General features: G+C 55.6%; 2 protein-coding genes across 7 annotated transcripts; both read right to left on the reverse strand.

Annotated features, from left to right (window-relative positions):
• Positions 1-2,950: 2,950 nt before the first annotated feature.
• Positions 2,951-3,842, reverse strand: INAFM1 (InaF motif containing 1). Its single transcript, XM_036275539.1, has one exon. The coding sequence runs from the start codon at positions 3,828-3,830 to the stop codon at positions 3,405-3,407; it is 426 nt and encodes a 141-aa protein (XP_036131432.1). The 5' UTR covers positions 3,831-3,842; the 3' UTR covers positions 2,951-3,404.
• Positions 3,843-4,678: 836 nt separating this feature from the next.
• On the reverse strand, positions 4,679-18,672 carry CCDC9 (coiled-coil domain containing 9). 6 transcript variants are annotated; one of them, XM_036276038.1, is made up of 15 exons: positions 18,614-18,672; positions 16,853-16,926; positions 16,160-16,264; positions 14,467-14,568; positions 14,045-14,293; positions 12,343-12,426; positions 12,088-12,261; positions 11,330-11,511; positions 8,367-8,413; positions 8,124-8,256; positions 7,352-7,442; positions 6,829-7,264; positions 6,354-6,446; positions 5,328-5,377; positions 4,679-4,808 (listed from the first exon to the last, which is right to left on the reverse strand). In XM_036276038.1, the coding sequence occupies exons 2-15, from the start codon at positions 16,853-16,855 to the stop codon at positions 4,791-4,793; spliced, it is 1,767 nt and encodes a 588-aa protein (XP_036131931.1). In that variant the 5' UTR covers positions 16,856-16,926; positions 18,614-18,672; the 3' UTR covers positions 4,679-4,790. The 6 variants fall into 6 exon arrangements, 5 of the variants coding, with proteins under 5 accessions (XP_036131931.1, XP_036131928.1, XP_036131930.1 ...); XM_036276035.1 differs by lacking the exon at positions 4,679-4,808 and having other exon boundaries at positions 5,167-5,377; XM_036276037.1 differs by lacking the exons at positions 4,679-4,808; positions 18,614-18,672 and adding an exon at positions 18,163-18,225 and having other exon boundaries at positions 5,167-5,377.
• Between the last annotated feature and the right edge of the window lie 1,302 nt (positions 18,673-19,974).

Raw genomic sequence — 19,974 nt, forward strand, 5'->3', positions numbered from 1 at the left:
AGCTATGTGACAGCCTGAGACTCCCTCACTCAGACCCTCCTTCCTGCTGACCTTTCAGAGATAGAGGGATGTGTGGTGGTGACGGTGGCCAACATTGTGAATCTACTCAGTGCCTCGAACTAAACACTTTAAAATGGTAACTTTTATGCTATGTGTATTTTACACACACACACAGATTTTTTTTTTTTTATCCTCACTGGAGGACATTTTTCCATTTTTTGTTCAGGTAGAGTGGGAGAGAGAGAGAGGAACAGAGAGAGAGAGAGAAACATCGATGTGAAAGGGACACATCGAGTGGCTGCCACCCGCACGACCAACCAGGGCCGGGGACAAACTGCAACCGAGGTACGCGCCCTTAGCGGGATCGAACCCGGGTCTCTCTGGACCGCAGGCCGACGCTCTAACCGCTGAGCCAAACCGGCCAGGGCACACACACAGATTTTGACCACCCACCATTCCCCTCTTTTTGAGGCACCACCCTGGTCTAGCCATCATGGTCCCTCACCTGAACCACGGACTCCCAGCTTCCACCCTCGCCTCCTACAGTTTATTCCCCACCTGGCAGGTGGAGGGCTTGTTAATAAATACATCGGCTCATATCCCTCCTTAGCTCAGAAGCCTCCCATAGCTCCACCGCACTCAGAGTAAAAGCCAAAGTTCTTGCCATGGTCCATGAGGTTCTGCACAGTCTCCCCCATTCTCTCCTACCACACTTCCTCCTGGTCTCCCCTTCACCCACTCAGATCCAGCCACACTGGCCTCTTAGCTGTTCTTCAAACAAGCCAAGCACCTGTAGCCTCAGGACCTTTGCACTTGCTGTTCCCACTTCCTAGAGCACTCTTCCCCACGCATGTTCCATCCTCACTTCTCCTAGGCTCCTTCCCAGTAGCCAGCAACTCCATCACTCCCTATCACCTTTACTGTGATTATTTTTCCCTTTTGCCTTGTCCCCCTACTCATATGTCTGCTCCATTGAGAGCAGGAAGTTTTTTCCTATTTTGTTCATTTCTGTGCCCCCAGTGCTTAAAGTAAGGCCTGGCACATAGTAAATGCTCAATGAGTATTTGTTAAATAAACAATTAAGACATAGCAACCAGTCTGGCCAGTGTGGCTCAGGGGTTGAGCATCAACCTATGCACCAGGAGGTCCTGGATTCGATTCCCGGTCGGGGCACAGCAAGGGGTGTGCAGGAGACAGCCAATCAATGTCTTCCTCATCATCGATGTTTCTATCTCTCTTCCTCTCCTTTCCTCTCTCTAAAATCAATTAAAAAAAATTTTTTTAAAGACATAGCAACCAAAAGAGAGGCTGAGAAATGGAGAGAAGGGAAAAGAGACGAAGAAAGGGGAGGGGATAGGGCAGTGGGAGGGGCTGAACCAGAAGAGAAATGAGAAAGGTGGGTGGGGCAGAAAAGGTAGAACAAGGTGGGTGTATTGGAGTAAGAGGGAGAGAAGTGAAGAGGGGAGAAGAAATAGAGCTGGGGTGGAGAGCAACAGAGATGATACAATGTGTCAGAGAGTAAGGGATGGAGAGAGAGACAATGCTGAGAAACATCAGAGAAAGACACAGAGACACACAAAGATTGAGAGACAGAGAAACAAACACAGACAGAGAGAAGGGCGGAGGGTGAGACACAGAGACAAGAAGCCAAGAGATGAGGAGTAATGGGGCTGGAATATAGAAACAGGGGAGCAGGGCAGTGGGGGCAGAGATGAACTGACCCTTTGCTGTGATCCAGAGCTCTGGGCTGACTTTGTATCTTGGGATCCAAGCTTTGGTTTTTAAAGCCCTGAGGGACAACGGCGGGTGCAGAGAAAGATTGTGATGCTGTTCTAAGATCACTAGCTTATTTAATCCCCAGGGAAACTCTATGAGATAAATACTACTGTCATCTTCACTTTACAAGACCAAAAAGGTTGAGAGACCTGCCCAAAGTCACACAGCTAGTGAGAGGAAAAGCTGGGATTTGAATCTGGACATCTGGGCCCCAAAGTCAGGGCCCCTAACCACCACCTACCCTAAATGTAAAGGGGTGCTGACTTCCTGAGTTCCCCTTCCTTCTGGAAACATCTTCTGGGAAATGGTACTGGGGGGGTAGATGGGAGAAGGAGGTAAAGAGAATGACTGACAGCCCTGGCCAGTTTGGCTCAGCAGTTGAGCGTTGGCCTGCAGACCAGAGAGTCCCTGGTTCCATTCCTGCTAGGGGCACGTATCACCGAGAGAGAGAGAGAGAGAGAGAGAGAGAGAGAGAGAGAGAGAGAGAGAGAATATGACTGACATTCCCAGACAGTCGGTATCCACGGATGTCCCAGTCTAGGAAGGAGGCTGAGCTTCACTCTCCTGGGAAAGTCTCCATTTCAAGGAGGCTGGACAGGAAAACCACTCCCTGCAGGTAGGGTTCAGTGCCCTGCCCAGAGCCAGGCTTCAGTCTTCTAGGTAGGAAAATGAACTCAACTACTTCTGACTCTTTTCAGCAGGACCTGAGATTCTCTGCCCTGGTTCAGCAGCAGCATTGCAGCCCAGGGAGGTTTTATGAATCTTCAAAGGCAGCACAGTGCGTGGAGAACTTCCTCTGTGACTTCCAGGGGGGCAGGAAAGCCCCCCCACCGCTGCTGTCCACCTTCATCTCTCAGACCCCAGGAAGAAGGCATCATTCCCTCCCAGCAGCATCCTGACGTCTCAGTGACTTAGCCTCTGTCCCGACATTGTAATTATACTGAGCACTCATCTCAGGAGCCCAGTTCTTGCTTCTGGCTCTCCTGTCTCCTGTGCTGTGACAGGAGCGCAGACCCTCTGCTTCTTACCAAAGGCACTTGTCCTCTGCCACGAGATACAGAAAACTGTGAAGTCCTTCACAGTGTCTGACCTTCAACTGCCCTGGTGCAGATAAGCCTCTTTTTCCCAACCCCAAAACTACATGATGAGAATGGGAAAAAAAGGAACCCCCTAGGGAAGGGAAAAACACACCCAGCCCACCCCACCAAGGCAAGAGAGACAAAGATCACAAAGTCGAGAGCGAGGGGCCTCTGCAGACAACAAGACAAACAGCACGAGACAGTTGGGTCTGGAGTTTATTGCAGGTGGACGAAAGGACACCAAGAGTCAGAGAGGAGGAGGGCTGTGGGCTCTGTGCTCCAAACCCTACGGAGGGAGGGCCAGGAGACAGCGGTCAGGGTGTGGTCTGCCGGATGGTGGAAGACCCGGCCTGGTCCGGGAGGAGCTGCGAAGGGCGAGGCCCCGAGCCAGCTCCCCCTCACCCTCTCCATTCTTCAGGATGACAGCTCCAGAGACGCCAGGCGATGTCATGAATAAAACGGAATCCTGGCCCAGCCGGGAATGAGCATCCACGGCGGGTGTGCGGCCTCTGCAGTGCCAGCAGTCCAGCTTTGGGGTGCAAAGAATGGTTACCTCGGTCCTCGCCCCCCCGCTGCCTCTGCTGTCTCTCCCAGCATCTGGTGATCCGGGCGGCTGGGGTCGCTGTGGCGGCGGCGGCGGCTGCGTGGCAGCTCGAGCTGGGGTCGCGGTCCGCCGGGGGCTCCCAGGAGGCAGGACACCGAGGCAGCGGCGGGCGCCGGGACCGGCGGCGCGCCCGGGTGGGCAGCGCATGGGAGGAACGGCGCGCTCGGCGGCGGGCCAGCGGGGACCGCGGGGGGCCGCGCGGGGACCCAGATGAGACCGTAGTAGACGGCGAGCAGCACCGCGGCCAGCGAGACGCAGAGGAAGTAGGCGCAGACGGGAGCCAGGCGCAGCCACCGACCCCGCGGGCCTTCACTCAGCCCGGTGCCACCCGGGCTCTCGCCACCACCGCCCACGCAGCTCGTGCCCCGCATCTCCGCAGCCCACTCGCCCGCACAGGCCCCGCCCCCGCGCCCTAGGTCCCGCCCCTCCGGAGGACCGCCTCTGCGCTCCGAATCTCCCCGGTCCAACCTCGCCCGCGCCAGCATGGCCACGCCCCCGAGGGAACGGGCCTTCTCCGCCTTCTAGCCCCACCCCCAGCCTCCCGCCAACCATTATCAAGTTAAGCCCTAATCAGGGCTCTGGCCCCGCCCCAGGAAAGCAATACGGTCTTTACAGAGGCAGGTCCCGGCCCAGACGACTCCTACCAGGCTTCGGAGTTATACCCACGCCTCCAAAGTGTGGGGCGTTTAACTCCTTCGTCCTATTCTTGAGGCCTCCTTCCCGCGCCCTAACCCCGGCCCCTTTCGGGACTTAGTTTTCTTCCAAGTATCTGAGCCACCCCCTCGAACACCTCCCCCTTGCCCGGCTCAGGCTTCGCAAGCCCCGCCCCAGCTCCCGACTGATTTGTCTGAATTGACTATACCCCACCATTGGATTTCGTCCTCTTCTGCCCCTGGCTTCACCGCTCTATAGTCCAGGCTCCATCCCTTTCCTCCTTCACACTCTACTCGTTCCAGCACCGAACTCCAACCACCACTACCTCGGTCGGTGGCTGCGCCCCACACCAGTGTTGGCAACTCCCTTCTAAACCGGCTCTCGTGACCCCACCCCATCCTAACCTGTCCCACGTTCTAACTCCACCCACCGGAATCCTGGCCCGCCCAGAAATCCTAAAACCACGCTCCTCGCGGGACCCTCCTTCTCCCAGAAGCTGCAGCTCCACCCCACACCCTAGTCACGCCCCTCCCCTAGCTCCTCCTCCACCACCCTCACTTTCTCCGTCAGCCACGGGGTCCAGAGTGGGCTCCAGGGAGGAGAGAGCGCAACCTAACCCCCTCCTGTCGCCCCCTCCCCACCAAGGCGGGGAATTCAGTGCCCTCCCAGCAGCGTCTTCAGGAATTCGGGGAGGCCTGCGGGAAGGGGGGAGGGAAAATGTATCAGGGGGATGGAGGAAGGAAGACCCCTTCCTCCCGCCTCTTCCGCCCCAGAAAAGCCTGCCAAGCACCGCAGCCCAGTCTGCCCCCGCCAGAAACACAGTTCAAAGGTTAGCGAAAGCGCTGCGTTTAATAGACAACTGGTGGCCTAGTAATTCAAGTCCTTCGGAAGAGTCACCGGCTGGTTGCCTTGGATGCAATCTCCTGGAGGCGGGGAAACTCGTCCCGGAGACTCGCACCTACCCCCTATGGCCTCCACAGGTGGGTAACTCGGGGGCATCTCAGCCACCCAGGTGCCACGGCGCGCCCCCATCTGTGCAACTGGACTATCGCCCTGCCTCCTCCCCCCTTACATTTAACCCTCTCCTGGCTGGAGCGTGGCAGAAGCAAAGGACAGAGGAGCGAGGCTGCGGGAAGTTAGTGCAGAGTCGGCGGGCGCGGTCAGCGGGCGGCCCCTGGTGGTGGGGCGGCCGCCACCACCTTGCAGAAACGCACCCTCTGGAAGTCGGTGATCTCCGCAGTCTCCTGGCCCTCGGGGCCCGCCTCTGGGGAGAAAAGGCGCGGTCAGCGGAGGGGGAACAGTGCCAGGACAACCCGGTCTAGGCCCGCCCCTCAGCTCGATTGAGCTTGGCTGCAGCCACCCCCGCGCTAAGTGGTTTAGGGGCCTCAGGCTCTGACCCTCAGAATGGACCCACGAAGCAGCAGAGCCGTTTACAACTGAGAAAATAAACTGGTATAACGAGATCACGGTCACTTGGCCAACACGTGGCCCAAAGACAAAGCACTAGGGCACCCAGGCCTCACCCACCACCCTAAACTGTCCTCTCCGATCCCAGCTCACCACCACGTCAAGGGCTTAAACCTACCTGTCGTGACCGCTCAGTGCACCTGCCCTTCCTTGCCCACCCCGAGTTCTAACCAGATCTTCCTTGGCTCCTCCCCCAAACCTTAATCCCACTCCTAGGGGGAGGTACCTGCTTCACAACCTCGCTTCCACCGGGTGGTAGGGAAACGTGGTTCGGCCTCTCGCTCCTACTCCGTTGGACCCAACGTTTTAATTGGGTCCGCATTTCTATTCTAATCTACCCACTCGGTTACACCTTAAAAATCTAATCCGGCTCACAGCCAAATCCATTATACTGCCCCTCTCCATTCTTTAATTAAAAATATATTTAAATTTCTAATCCTGCCCTTAGCCCCGCCTCTTTACTTTTAGACTATTTTCTAAAAACCCCTGCGGTCCACTTCTAAATCCTCATCCCATCATGGTTCCACCTCTTCACCCCAAGGCCCCTGCATACACTCAGTTCCTAGTAACTCGGGCCCAGTCCTTCCCTTAGCTCCACCCCCTGACCTTGGCTCCATTTCCAATGCCATCCCAGCATCTCTAACCTCACGCCCAGGTCCAAGCTGCTTCTCCACACACCCCAGCTCCACTCCATCCCATGCCTCCCCCAAACCCCCTACCCTCAGCCCCAGAGAAAGGAAGCAGCCACCTCCGGGGCCCATCAGCTCCCCCACCTGGAGCTGCCTCAGACCCCTCCTCTTCAGTTTCCTGGGTTCCTGGAAGGCTGGGCCTACTCTCCAGGGAGGCAGGGGCTGGCTGATCACCTCCTGGGGAAGGAGGAGGTCTAGTCAAGTCCCTCCCCCTCCAGGTGCCCCCCCCCCCACTCCAAGACAGAAGGACCTGAAGGAGTAAGGGGGATTCAAGGACACACCTGGGGAATGTCATTTGAATGTGACTGTTATTGAATGTGAACTCTTTATTGGGGAGGGCGCTCTGGAACAGTCCACAGGGGCTGCATCTGGGGTGAGCATCCCAGAGACGGGTATGGACAGCACACAGAGGGGCATGGACTGTCCTCCCTGGCCACCAGGGTGTTGGGGGCCACAGATTCCTGGGGCCCAGCCTCTTGAGGGTCCCCCCTACTCATGCATCCCTTGAACACACATACAAGCAGCCAACTTCATGCATTTTCAAAAGGCCAGGCCTCACCCGGAGAGAGGGCATCAGCCGGGTGGGTGGTCCGGGGAGAATTCAGCTCCATCTCTTCACCCCAGTCAGACACAGGCTGGTGGCCCCCAGGGGGTGAGAAGGGGCTGGAAGGTGAGGCGGGGGACTGGGGAAGTGGCAGGGGCTCCTCAGGGCTGGAGGGCTCTTTGTTGGCCTGGTCACTGCTGAGGCTCTCAGTGGGCTCAGGTTCTTGGGGTTGGTGGTCTTGGGCTGGATCTTCCTCTTCCTCCTCCTCCTCCTCCTCGTCATCAGCCTCTTCTTCCTCCTCAATCTCCTCGTCCTCACTCACATCTTCCCATTCCTCATCCTCCCCTTCGTCCTCCTCCCCTTCGTCCTCCTCCCCTTCGTCTTCCTCCCCCTTGTCCTCCTCCCCCTGATCCTCAGGAGGCTGGTGGGCAGGGGCTGGGGTTTCAGGCAGCTGTGGGGAACACAAGGCAGGTCGAAGAGAGGGTGGGGGCCCTGAGCAGCCCCTCACCACCTACCCAGAGACGACAGCCGGCCTTACCTGTGTGGGCGTCTCCTCAGGGGGAATGGGCTGTGGGGCCTCGGGGGCTGGGGACGCTGCCTCCTTCATCTCCCAGCGGTCATCATGGTCACTGGAGAGGTCAGAGGAAAGGGCTGTGAAGTCTGCGGGGCACAGGAGGAAGGGGCTTCCACCTCCCGCTCCTCCCCAGAGAAGAGGTACAAAATCTGACTTGGGGCCCTGGCCGGTTTGGCTCAGCGGTTAGAGCATTGGCCTAAGGTCTAGAGAGACCTGGGTTCGTTTCCTGCTAAGGGCACGTACCCGGTTCCAGTTTGTCCCCAGCCCTGGTTAGGTCGTACGGGTGGCAACCACTCGATGTGTCCCTTTCACATTGATGCTTTCTCTCTCTCTCTCTCCCTCCCTCCCTCCCCTCCTTCCCTCCCACTCTATCTGAACAAAATATCGAAAAATGTCCTCGGGTGAGGATAAAAAAATTTAAAAAAAAGCACTTTAAAAAAAAATTGACTTGGGGAAGAGAGGGGTTGCGGCATGTTGGTGCACTCAGGAGGAAATGGCGGGTAGGTCTTCAGGTGTCAGGGACAGACAGATAGAGGGGGGACCAGGTGGCAGAAGAGGAGATGGGTGGGACAGGAGGAGGGGCCATATGAATGTCAAGTGGAAAGACAGGCCCAACCTCCCAAACCAAGCACCTGACCCACAGATTGAAAAGTGACACACAGACCCACAAATATACAAGTCAGAAATCAACCGGGTACAGGGCCACACAGCCTGGCTAGGGAAAGGGTGTCCCCACCTGTAGGCACGGGGGGCTGCCTTAGCCTGGGGTCGGCTGCTCTTCCTCCTCCTGCGGCTGACCTCAGCTTTGTGCTGGGACAGGAACTCCCTGAAAGTGGGAGGTTTCGGGGGCCGGGCCCAGGCCTGGTCATCTGCAACAGAACCCAGGAGGAGTCAGGGATCAAGGGTAGGGGCATGGTGCAAAACAGTCCCACACCTGGCCCAGCCAACTGTCTCACCCCACCCAGGGACAACCACTCACCATAGCGGTGAGATGGGTCAAGGGCAGCAGCTGGGCCATCCTTGAACCTGGGGAAAGAGAAAAGGTGTGAGCAAGCAGCTGGGGGAACAGTGGGAACAAGAGGGGTGGGAAGAGATAAGAGGGAGAGATGGGGGCCAGGGTCAGAAAGCAAGATCATTGGAGGAGACATCGTCAACCAGAAGGGGGGTCACTGATTAGGAGGAGGACAGGATCAGGTGATGGACAAGAAGCAAATCTGACATCATGTGACAAATACAGAAAGAAAAAAATTAGTATTTGACCCCCAAGAACAAAAATTTTCAAAGTACATGATCCCTAGCTTCCTGTCTAGCCTCATTTCCTATTACTATCTCTCACCTTCCCAGCTAATCAGGTTCTCCCACCACGTGGAGCTCCTGCCTCAGGGCCTTTGCACCTGCTACTCCTGGGACACTCTTCTCCAGATTTTTTTTTTTAATTTTAATTTGACTTGAGAGAGACAGAAACATCGATCAGCTGTTCCACCCATTCATAAACTCATTGGTTCATTCATTCATTCATTCACTCATTCACTCACTCACTCATTCATGCATGCATGGTACGTGCCCCTAGCAGAAACCAAATCCGGGACAATCTGGTCCACAGGCAGACGCTCCAACCGCTGAGCCAAACCAGTCAGGGCTCATTCTTGTATGTGCCCTGACCAAGGATCAAACCCACAACCTAGGAGTATTGGGACAACACTCTAACAAACTGAGCTCCCCAGCCAGGGCTTCTCTGGATCTTTCAGTAGCCTGTTCTCTTCAGACCTCAGCCCAGAGGCCTTCCTAAATCCCCATTTAAATAATCATCTTGCCCTGGCTGGTTTGGCTCAGTGATTAGAGCATTGGCCTGCGGTCCAGAGAGACCCGGGTTCGATTCCCACTAAGGGCATGTACCTCGGTTGCAGTTTGTTCCTGGCTGGGTCGTGCAGGTGGCAACCACTCGATGTGTCCCTTTCATGTCGATGTTTCTCTCTCTCTCTCTCTCCCCCTCCCACTCTATCTGAACAAAAAATGGAAAAATGTTCTCGTGTGAGGATAAAAAAAAATAAAATAAAAATAAATAATCATCTTATTATATATATTATCTAAGTTTAAAACAACAGCCTCGCCCTGGCAGGTTTGGCTCAGCGGTTAGAGCGTCAGCCATCGGACTGAAGGGTTGTGTGTTCGATTCCCAGTCAGGGGCATGTACCTCAGTTGCAGGTTTGATCCCTGGCCCTGATCAACCTTGTGCAGGAGGCAACCAATCAATGTATCTCTCTCACATTGATGTTTCTCTCTCTCTGTCTCTCTCTCCCCCTCCGTTTCCACTCTACCTAAAAAAAAATCAACGGAAAAGTATCCTCGAGTGAGGATTAACAAAAAATAAAAATGAAAATAAAACAACAGCCTCCCCCCCTCTGCACACTCTGTGTCGTTACTCGTTAGACACAGTCATGGCCTGTCTTTCCCACTAGACTCTAAGTTCTATGAAGCCAGAGCATTTTACTCACTGCTGTGCCCCCATCACCTAGAACCTTCCATAACACACAGGAGGGACTCGAAAAGCAGCTGCTGACAAAGGCAGTGCACACGTTAGTGAGACTTGTTGCAGGCTGCTTTGGGGACACAAGAGAGAAATAATTACTTTCTCTTTCTTCACCCCTGAGAACATCTCCCCAAAAGCCCATCTGCCTACATGTTAGAAAGATCAGCAACAATATCTGCGCAAAATACAGGGTGGGGCAAAAGTAGATTTAGTTGGTCCTATGGAAAATAATACAATAATTAATAAGTAATGATATAAGAATAAATTCTGTTACACATACACACACCTGTAAACCTACTTTGCCCCTCCCTATAGTTCTCACACTTGCACAGCTTAGTTCACAATCCAAATATATTCTGACCACCAGGCACACAGAAAAGATCCCCGTTTTTCTCAAGCCAGTATCAACAATAAAACATCTAGGTGTGGCCCTGGGTGGGTGGCTCGGTTGGTTGGAACGTCATTCCCCCAAAAGGTGGTGGGTGGGATCCCCAGTCAAGGTGCATGCAGGAGGCAACCAATTGATGTTTCCCTCTCACATCGAAGTTTCCCTCCCTTTCTCTCTCTCTTTCTCAAATCAATTAAAAAACGTATCTTCGAGTGAAGATTAAAACCAAAGAAAACAAAAAAAAAAACTTCTGGGTGTGAAGTCTTCCAATGCAGCAAAGGACAGAAGATGGCGTAAAAACTACAACTGCTGATCTTAAGACTGCCGTTGTCGGCTCTTTCAGAAACTTCTCGGCCTTTGACATGGAAGCTAGTCTTCCTGTCAATGATGCAAAGATGCCTTCACTTGAAGTTTGACGGACTGGGTTTTTCCTGGACCCGAAAAGGGACAAAGTCAGACCTAAAGATAATAATGGCACTGGGCTAAGGGGTTTGGGTTGCTGGATACAAATTAGAGGGATGAAGGGAGAATACAAAGATCTAATCACTAGTAGCGATTCTTCCTGCCCTCCCGCATGAGAGGTTCCATCCACACCTTCAAGCATGGAGTAAGGCAGCACCAGCCACTACAGTGGGAATTTTACGTTCCCGCCCCAGAGATGCTGGGTCTGTTGACTAATAGAACGGGGAAGTATGTCCATCTCTCTCTTGTGCATCTGCCAAAGTCATGACCTGCTCCCCTCAGCCTGAACCCCAAAATGAACACACGTGGAGCGAAACTGAGTGCAACCTGTTTCAAGAAGCTAAGGCCTGTCGAGCCCACAGCTGAAAGATCAGCTGAAGCCAGCTGACCCGTGAACATGTGAGAAAGAAATACTTGTACATGCCACGGAGAGCTGGTGGTTACGCAGCATTGCTGCAGTGATTGCTAACTAATACACAGGGCGAGAAATCAGAGCCAAAGGAGACGGAAGCCAGGGCCCAGGTCAAGGAGCCAAACAGGGGCAGGCAGGGACGAGACTCACATCCCGTCGGTCTTCTCAGCATCCCACTCCCGCCGCCACTGGCCCGTGGGCTTGCGGTGTCTCTGCAGCCGCTCCTGGTCGATCCTCTCCCTCTCCTGCTTCCAACGCAGGTACTCCGACCGCTCCCGGCCCGTCATGGAGAGTGTCATGTCACTGGCACCGCCCAGGCCAGCCCGGCGGCCCTGACCCACAGCAAGACGGGCAGTCAGGGCCCCGTTCCACTACCCACCCCACTCTGCCCCATGTCCTCCAGGCTCAGAGGCAGAGCCACCTGCTGCAGGTCACCCAGGAGGCGACAGGGCAGTGATCAGAACCAGGTCTGCTCATGTGGCACCTCCTCGGAGAGCCCATCCCACATCTCTCTGGCTTCTCGCCCTGCTGGAATTTTCTTCCCAACATCTAGCATTACCTGGCATCTCGTTATACATCCAGTCACTTAGCTCGCAGCAGAATAAACTTCATTAGGGCAGGGGCTTTGCCTTGTTAAACCCTCAGCCCAGCACCTAGGACAGGGCCCCGCACCCAGCTGGGCAGTCATTACTAGTATTAGGAATGAGAGGACATGTCAAAAGGAAGCAGTGTGGTCCTGGCACCAGAAGGGCACATCACTTGGGGTGAAAGCCTGAGATGCTGCCCATCCTGTTCTGTCTCCCTCACTGCTGTGCCTGGTGCTCAGCACACACCCAGGAACACTTGCTGCCGAGAGTCTGGCTGCAGAATGGCACGTGGCCCAGCGCACCCCGGCTGCCGGCACCCACCTGCCGCTCCTGCTCCAGGCCACAGCGCACCCGCTCGAAGTCCGGACCCCCCCAGTTGCGCCCATGCCGGCGGCTGCCTTCCCGGCGGTCCCGCTCGGGCTCCTCCAGGGGCCCGCTGCGCCGCCGGGGGTCGTCCAGGAAGTTCCGAACTGGGTTGGGCTCCAGCACGCCTTCCTGCGGGCACAGGGATGAGGTGCTGGCAGGTTCACCCAGCCCGGGCAGTGTGCCCCGCGTGGGGAACACCCTGGCACTGACCCGCTGGTTGCGCTCATACTCCGCAATCTTCTCCATCTCTTCGTTCATCTTCTCGATGTTCTGCCTGCGCCGCTCCTCCCACTCCTGCGTGGACGGACACCGGGGTCAGGAAGAACCACTCAGCTCTTCTGTGCTAAGAGTTACCGTGACGGGCCTGAGTGTGTCCTCTAAAGGCCAGCCCCTGGCTGGTGTCTGGGGACTTGGCTCCTGCGTGTTCCCCATCGACAGTCAATTGGTAAGGGGGACTCGCTGAGCCTCGATTTGTGCCATCAACATGGTGTGCTGAACACCATACTGGGGTCGGGATCTGGATATATACCAAGTCGAGGGGACCTACATGGCCAGTCCCCAATAACCCTGGGCAGCAGGTCTCTACTGAGCCCCTGGTAGAAGACCCTTCACGTGTGTTGTCACAATCAGTGCTTGAGGAATTGAGTGTAGCTGTGTGACCCCAATGGGTGAGCTGGTCTCCAAACTTCAGCCCCTGCGCCTTTCCCCTTTGCTGATTTTGCTTTGAATTCTTTCACTATAATAAATTTTAGCCAAGGATCTTTCTAGCAAAACACTGAACCTGGGATAGGGGTCGGGGACCTGGATACACCATGGTCACTACAGTAATAATGACAGTAATAACAGTAATAAGTTGGCAGATGGCTTGGTGACCCCCCCATGATCCGTTCCCCGGTTCCTCCATGGTAAGAGAATTTTACACAAGCACGTGGCCAAACTGCTAAAGATGACACCTTCATTCCCAGGGCTTGGCATACAAGAAAGAAACTTCTACTTGACTTAAGTGAGGTCTTTTTGTTAGAGCAGCTTAGCGTGTGCAAATAATAAACATCCCTAAGTCACGTTCACTGGGCACTTACTCTGAGGGTTTCAATGCCCGATGTCACAGAACATGTATGATAACCTTTAAAGCACATATTCTTCCCACCTAAGAGAGAGAACCAAGCCCAGCCAGTGTGGTTCAGTGGACTGAGCGTCGTCCAATGGACTGAGAGATCCCAGTTCAATTCCGGGTAAGGGCACATGCCTGGGTTGCAGGCTCGATCCCCAGTGGGGAGCGTGCAGGAGGCACCGATCAAGTTCTCTCTCTCATGTCGATGTTTCTCTCTCTCTCTCTTCCTCTCTCTCAAATAATTAATAAAAACATTAAAAAAGAGAACTCAGAAGCTTCCAGAGGGGAAGCGAGCTGCCAAAGGACAGGGAACAAATAGAATCAGGGTGACCCCAAGTCCATGGTGGGATCTGAGCCACTATGCTAGGCAGCCTCCCATCCGGCTAACCTGAGTGTCAGGGCAGTGGCAGTATTTACAGTAACAACATCACTGCTCGCCACAGACAAATCCAGGGAGTGAGAGGCAGAGAGAGAGCAAGCACATGCACTGGACAGAGCCAGACACACAGAGTCCACAGAGACACGCAGACAGTGCCAGTAAGAGAAGAAAGAGACGGGAGAGGGAGGGCAGGTGGGCAAGTACACACCAGAAGGCAGCAAAGAAGAGGAAACCGGAAGAGACGGAGAGGACACGCAGGCACTGGTCAGGAGTAGGAGAGAGAAAGAGCCGGGTGGAGGGGCTGAGAGAGACAGACACACAGAAAGATGGACAAATGGGCAAACGGGCCATCTGAGAGTAGGAAGAGAGAAATGACAACAGAGAGCCTCAGCGAGAGGCCTGCACCCCTCCCCTGCTTCTACCTTGGATTTTCGGTCAGCAGGTGAGACATCTCCAGCTCCAGAGAGATGAGGGGACCCTCTGCCCCGGCCCCTCCGGCCGCGGCCCCCAGCTCCTCCTCGAGGCTGCTCCCCAGGACTGTCCTCCCAGCTGCGGGATGCCCGGCTCATGCCTGCCCTGCCTCCCTGCTGGGGGGGAGTCCGGCCTCCCCTGCTGGTCCCTGGGGGCCGAGGGGTCCCGGGAGACCTCCGGGAAGGGCCCTGGTTCTTCTCCTGAAAGGGGGGAAGAGGAAACATCCAGTCACTGGGGCAGGGAGACTGGGACAGCCCAGGATCAGGTACCAGGATGGAGGCCACCCACAGGTCTGGGGCAGCTGAGAGGCCTCTCAGGTCTCAGCTCTCTCCCCTCCCCTGATTTCCAGTGTCCAACCTGGTGTGGGGCTCACCACATCAACTGCCACATTCTCCTTCTCCAGGGAGCGGCCCTTCCGGGGAGCTGTCACAGCTACGCCCTCAAGTTCAGCTTTTTTACGATCCTCCTCAATCTCCTAGGAACAAACAGCAGCAGTAGGTGAGTGCCGGGTCCTGTGCACGGCTGGACTCCCAAATCCCCCTGAATTTCTCCCAAGTCTAGCCCCAGCCCAGGGCGCTCTCCTGAGCTCTAGGCAAGAAAGCTGGTCACCTTAGCATCTTCCCCCAAACTTGCAGCACGCTGCTCCCCTGCTCAGACCCTCCTGTGGTACCTTTCTCTGAGTCAGAGCCACAGGCCCCCCCACAGCCCATGGTCTGACATGCTTACCACCCTGACCTCATCTCCCACCCTGTCCCCGTCACTCACGCTAGCCTCCTCACTGCTCCTCGAACATACAAGGCTCCGACCTGCCTCAGGGCCTTTGTACCCGCTGTTTCCTGTCAGAAACACTCTTCCCTCAGAGATCCTTCTCCCTCCCTCCTTCAGGTCTCTGCTCAAATGTTCCCTCTAAGGGAGGCCATCCCTGACCAGCTTATAGAAACCAGCTTCCCTGACATTCTCCTGACCCTTCCCCTGTTCATACCTGGCATTATGCATATTTTGCCTACTGTCTGTCTTCCCCCGCAACAGAAGCTGCCTGAGGACAGGGACATCTGTCTGTTTTGGTCACTGATATATACCCCAAGCTTAGAACACTGCCTGGCACACAACAGAAATTCAATTTGCCTTTTTAATGAATGAATGAAGAATGAATAAATGAAACCTCATCCTCTTCCCAGGCCCCATCTCTGGGACAGCCCCACCAGTTACTCTGTCACCTTTGGCAGGGGCCTGAGCCTTGTCCTGGACTCTCCCTCTGTTCCCCACCTCCCACCACTGCCCATCAGTCACTGAGACCCTCCCAACAACCCTGTCCCAAGCCAAGCACCTCCTCTCTCCCTGAGGTCCCTGCCTCAGCTTCCTCCTGGGTCTCTAGTATCCAGTCTCCAGTATCACCTCCTCCCAACCACCATCAAACAGCAGCTAGAGGAGTCTTCCTAAAAAGTTATTCTGACCTGGTCCCACTTCTCTCAAAGCCTTCCATGGCTCCCCAGTGCCCTCAAGATAAAGTCCAAACTCTTAGCCTGGCCCCTGCTGACCCTCTAACTTTAAGCTCCAAGTTTTTACACAAACTATTTCCTCTGCTTGAAACATGTTCTGCTCCACTTTTCAACTGGTTATGTCTACTCACCCTTCAGGTCTCAGAATCCCCTCCTCCAGGAAGCCCTCCTTGATATCCTCCAGGCTGGGGAAGAGCCCTCACTGGGCTCCCAAAGACCCCTCAACTCCCCCATCCCAGCCTTGCCCACTCTGGGTCATCACTGACTGAACGCAGCTCTGTGCCCCCACTGGACTGTCACCCTGGAAGGGCAGGCCCAGGGCTGTCTCAGTCACAGCTGTTTCTCCAGTACCACTTAGCACAGGGCTGCTACAGTCAAGACCTTGGTGAATACTTGTGAATGAATGATGGAATGATAGCATGAAGGAAGGAAAGCCAGGCTAAGGCCTTTGGCTTTTAGCCTGAGAGTGAAGGGGAACCATGAAAAGGCTTTAAGGAAGGGAGAGGTGAGGGAAACTCACTGCTGGGAGGAGAGGGGGTGGGGTCTCCCAGGGCAGGGCTAGGGCACCTGGTAGCGCCGGATGAGGGCTTCATTCTTCCGCCGAAGAGCCTCGATCCTCTTGTCCAATTCAGCATCCTTCTCCTCTTTCGATTTCAGATCCAGTGTGGCTGACTGAGATAGAGAGACAGTAAGAAAAACCTATAACCGCCCTGGTCAGTTTGACTCAGCAGTTAGAGCATCGTCCTGCAGTCCAGAGAGACCTGGGTTCGGTTCCCCTAAGGGCACGTACCTTGGTTGCGGTTTCTCCCCGGCCCCATTGGGGTCGTGTGGGTGGCAACCAGTCAATGTGTCTCTCTCACATCAATGTTTCTCTCTCTCCCTCTCCCTCTCGCTCTATGCAAGAGTTTCCTCGGGTGAGAAGAAAAAAAAAAAAGCCACTGCTGTGGCTCAGTGGTTGAGCATCAACCCATGTACCAAGAGGATGCCAGTTTGATTCCTGGTCAGGACACATGCCCAGGGTGTGGGCCAAATCCCCAGTGGGGGATGTGCAGGAGGCAGCCAATCAATGTCTCTTTCATCGATATTTCTATCTCTCCCTCCCCTCCTCTAACATCAATAATTTTTTTTTTTTTAAAAAAAGGAAAGAAACCTATACCCACCCCAGTGCCATACAATCCAGGGTCTGAGTCTGGCACCTGGGCCTCCTCCTCCTCCCAAGCCCCCTGCTCCAAAGCTCAGATTCCGAATTTGCCATCTCACCATTCAACTGGCTGGGTGGGGCCAGCGTGCCAGCAAACCTTCCCTGCAGAAGCTGAGCACAGCACCAGGGGTTCCTGAGGGCAGAGGGGGTTCCTGAAGAAACAGAACTAAGGCCAGTGCTCCCAACCCCCAATCTGCTTCCTTACTCCCATCCTGGGTCCTACACACACACACACACACACACACACACACACACCTGCACCCCAAGAGAATCCTAGCCCTCACTCTCAAGTACTCCTCTTAAAATATCAGCCTGCCCCTTTTCTGGACAATTTTAGGATTCTGCCCCCTGTTAACATTTGCATCCACCATTTCCACGTAAACACTGGAGTCACACCCACCTTGGGAAAGTTCTGGCCTCACCTCACAACACGGCTTAACAAACCATCTAATACCGCTTCCCTCCAAACGAAAGTTCCCTAGTTCAGCTTCCACACCCGTGTGCAGAGAGTTTTAACCCGGGCCTCCATCTCAAGAGAGATCTGTCTAACATCCTCTCCCCCCAACCTGTACAAGGAAGTTTTTGGCCCACCTCCCTGTGCCCATTGTAATGCCGCTCACATCCCTGTGAACATACTAGATCCACTTCTTTCCCAGGAAAGTTTCAGAAACATCCCATAACCCCGCACTCTAAAACAGCTCGAACCCCACTCCCGGAGGCTGCCCCGACCCTCAGAGAACATTCTAAACCCACGCCTCTCACAGAGTTGTCCCAGCCGCGTCCCCACCATCCCGAGAAAAAACTGCAGCTGCCTCCCTGCAAAGATTCCGAAAACAGGCCCGGTACTCACTGGAGAGGCTTCCTGAGCCTGGCCTGATCTCCCTGGTGAATACGCTCCCACCCCGACGCGGACAAAATTCCCGACCAAACCCTGGCTTCACAGGAAAAAGTTCCAGCACTGACCCCGCCCCGCCGCCGGGACAAACTTTCTGGCCCCGCCCACGCATCGCGTCAATGATCCCGGTCCGCGGCAGACTTCCCCAGCCAACCTCCTGGCCCGCTCCCCGGGTCCCCAAGCAACAGCTGGAACCCGCCCCCTCCTTCTCGCGTTAATACACTGACCCCGCCCCCCGACGCGCCAGTTATCTCCGGCCACGCCTCCGATTTGCCCAACCGACCTTCTAGTCACGCCCCCTGGCTCCCGGGCCCCATCCCGGTCGCGGCAATATCTGGCCCCGCCCCCGGCACCCCCAGCTCAGGGGCAGCCAGCTTCCGGACCAATGCTCTGACCTTGCCCCTGGCTCCAGCCAAACTTTCTGGCTCCACCCCGGCATTCCCCAACCGGGACCCTGGCCCCGCCCCTTAACACCTCCAGCAACTCTTGGCTCCGCCCTTGCATCGCGTCAGCCTCTGGACCCGCCCCTGACTATCCCGCCAGCGATCTGGACCCACTTCCCACTTCCAGATCAGGCAAAACTTTCTGGTCCCGCCCCCAGCATTTTCGGCCAGCGGCCCGGCCCCGCCCCCGAACTCTCCGGGCAGCACCTGGCCCCGCCCCCCAGCGCGGGCTCAACTTTTCGGCTTCGTCCCCAGCTGCCCGTCCACGCTCTGGGCCCGCCGGGGCCCTGCCCACTTGCCAACGTCCCGCCCCGCCAGCGCCCCTCTAGCTTCCCATGTGGGCGTCCAGTCCCCGCCCCCCGCAGAGCACTCTGACCCCGCCCCCGCGGGCTGCTCGCTCCCCCGCCTGCGCTGGTTCCCTCCACGTGGGGCGTCAGGCCCCGCCCTCTCCGGGCGCGCTCCCGGCCCCCTCTCCCGGTCACCTGTCCCGGAGACCCCGCGGCGTCGGCGACTCCCGCTCCGTCGGCCTCCGCGTCCGCAGCTCCCGGGCCGCGCGCGTCACTTCCTGCCTGCACCACGTGAAGAGGGGAAATAAAGAGGGTCACTTCCGGTCTGCGGCCCGTTTCCGGGATCCTTAAAGGCGCCGCGCCCCCACGGGTGGGCGCGTGAGTGGGTCGTGCTGGTCCGCAAGCGTGTTCTGCACCCTCCTTCTGCCCGGATTGCTTTGTAGGGAAGGGAGACACCAACCCTCCCTGTGGCCCCCACATGCTCCTCTTAGTTCCTGGTTCTCACAAACCGGTGCGTGCCAGGCGCTGGCCAGTGGCTCCTGGAAGCCGGCCCTGCTAGCCTTGTGCTGGGGGAAATGAGGGAGGGGTCAAAGTGATGAACGAGGAGGGCAGGCACAAGTAAATGGGAAATAATCTAAAACAGAAACAGAAAGGTGGGAGAGGCCTTGGAAGGGGCAAGAGGAGAGAGGCCTGAGGGGTGGCTGTCCAGGCAGAGGACACACGACCTGTGCAAAAGACCTGTGGTGAGTGAGCTTGTATTCCACGAGCTGGAAGAAGCTCAGAAAAGGATCAGCTAGATTGGGCTACAGAGTCCAGGGGGTTAGGCAGTAACCAAAACTTAGCCATAGTAAACCAATTTGTTGTTAATCCTCACCCCGAGGATATTTTTTTGCATCGATTTTTGGAGGGAGGGATGGGGAGAGAGAGAAAGACATGGATGACACATCAATTGGTTGCCTCCTGCACGTGCCCCAACTGGGGCTGGAGACTGAACCTGCAACCCAGGTACATGCCCTTGCTAGGAAATCTAACCCTCGACCCTTCAGTACGTGGGCTGACACTCTAACCACTGACCCACACCGGCCAAGGCAATAAACCAATTATTATGAGTGATGATAAATGCTATGTAATACCCTTACAGGAGGTGATGAGTTATGTGGGCAGACCAGATTCTCTGAGGTTGCTAGTAATTTTATTTTGTGGTTTGAAACATGGAAAGTGGAAGTACCTGATATTCCCCTGCCCTTTATATGGCTACTATATACAGCCTTTCAGCTCTTTATTCAAATGTCACCTCCTTTCCCAGGGAGCGTTTCTTAAAACCACTCGTTAAAATGGCAAAATCTGCCCTGGCCGGTTTGGCTCAGCGGTTAGTGTCAACCTGCGGTCTCGAGAGACCCGGGTCTGGTTCCCGCTAAGGGCATGTATCTCGGTTGCAGTTTGTCCCTGGCCCTGCTTGGGTTGTGCGGGTGGCAGCCACTCGATGTGTCCCTTTCACGTCGATGTTTCTCTCTCTCTCTTCCTATCTCTCCCTCCCACTCAATCTGACCAAAAAA

The sequence above is a fragment of the Molossus molossus genome, unplaced genomic scaffold (genome assembly GCF_014108415.1).
Source record: "Molossus molossus isolate mMolMol1 unplaced genomic scaffold, mMolMol1.p scaffold_m16_p_21, whole genome shotgun sequence".
NCBI classification, from domain to species: Eukaryota; Metazoa; Chordata; class Mammalia; order Chiroptera; family Molossidae; genus Molossus; species Molossus molossus.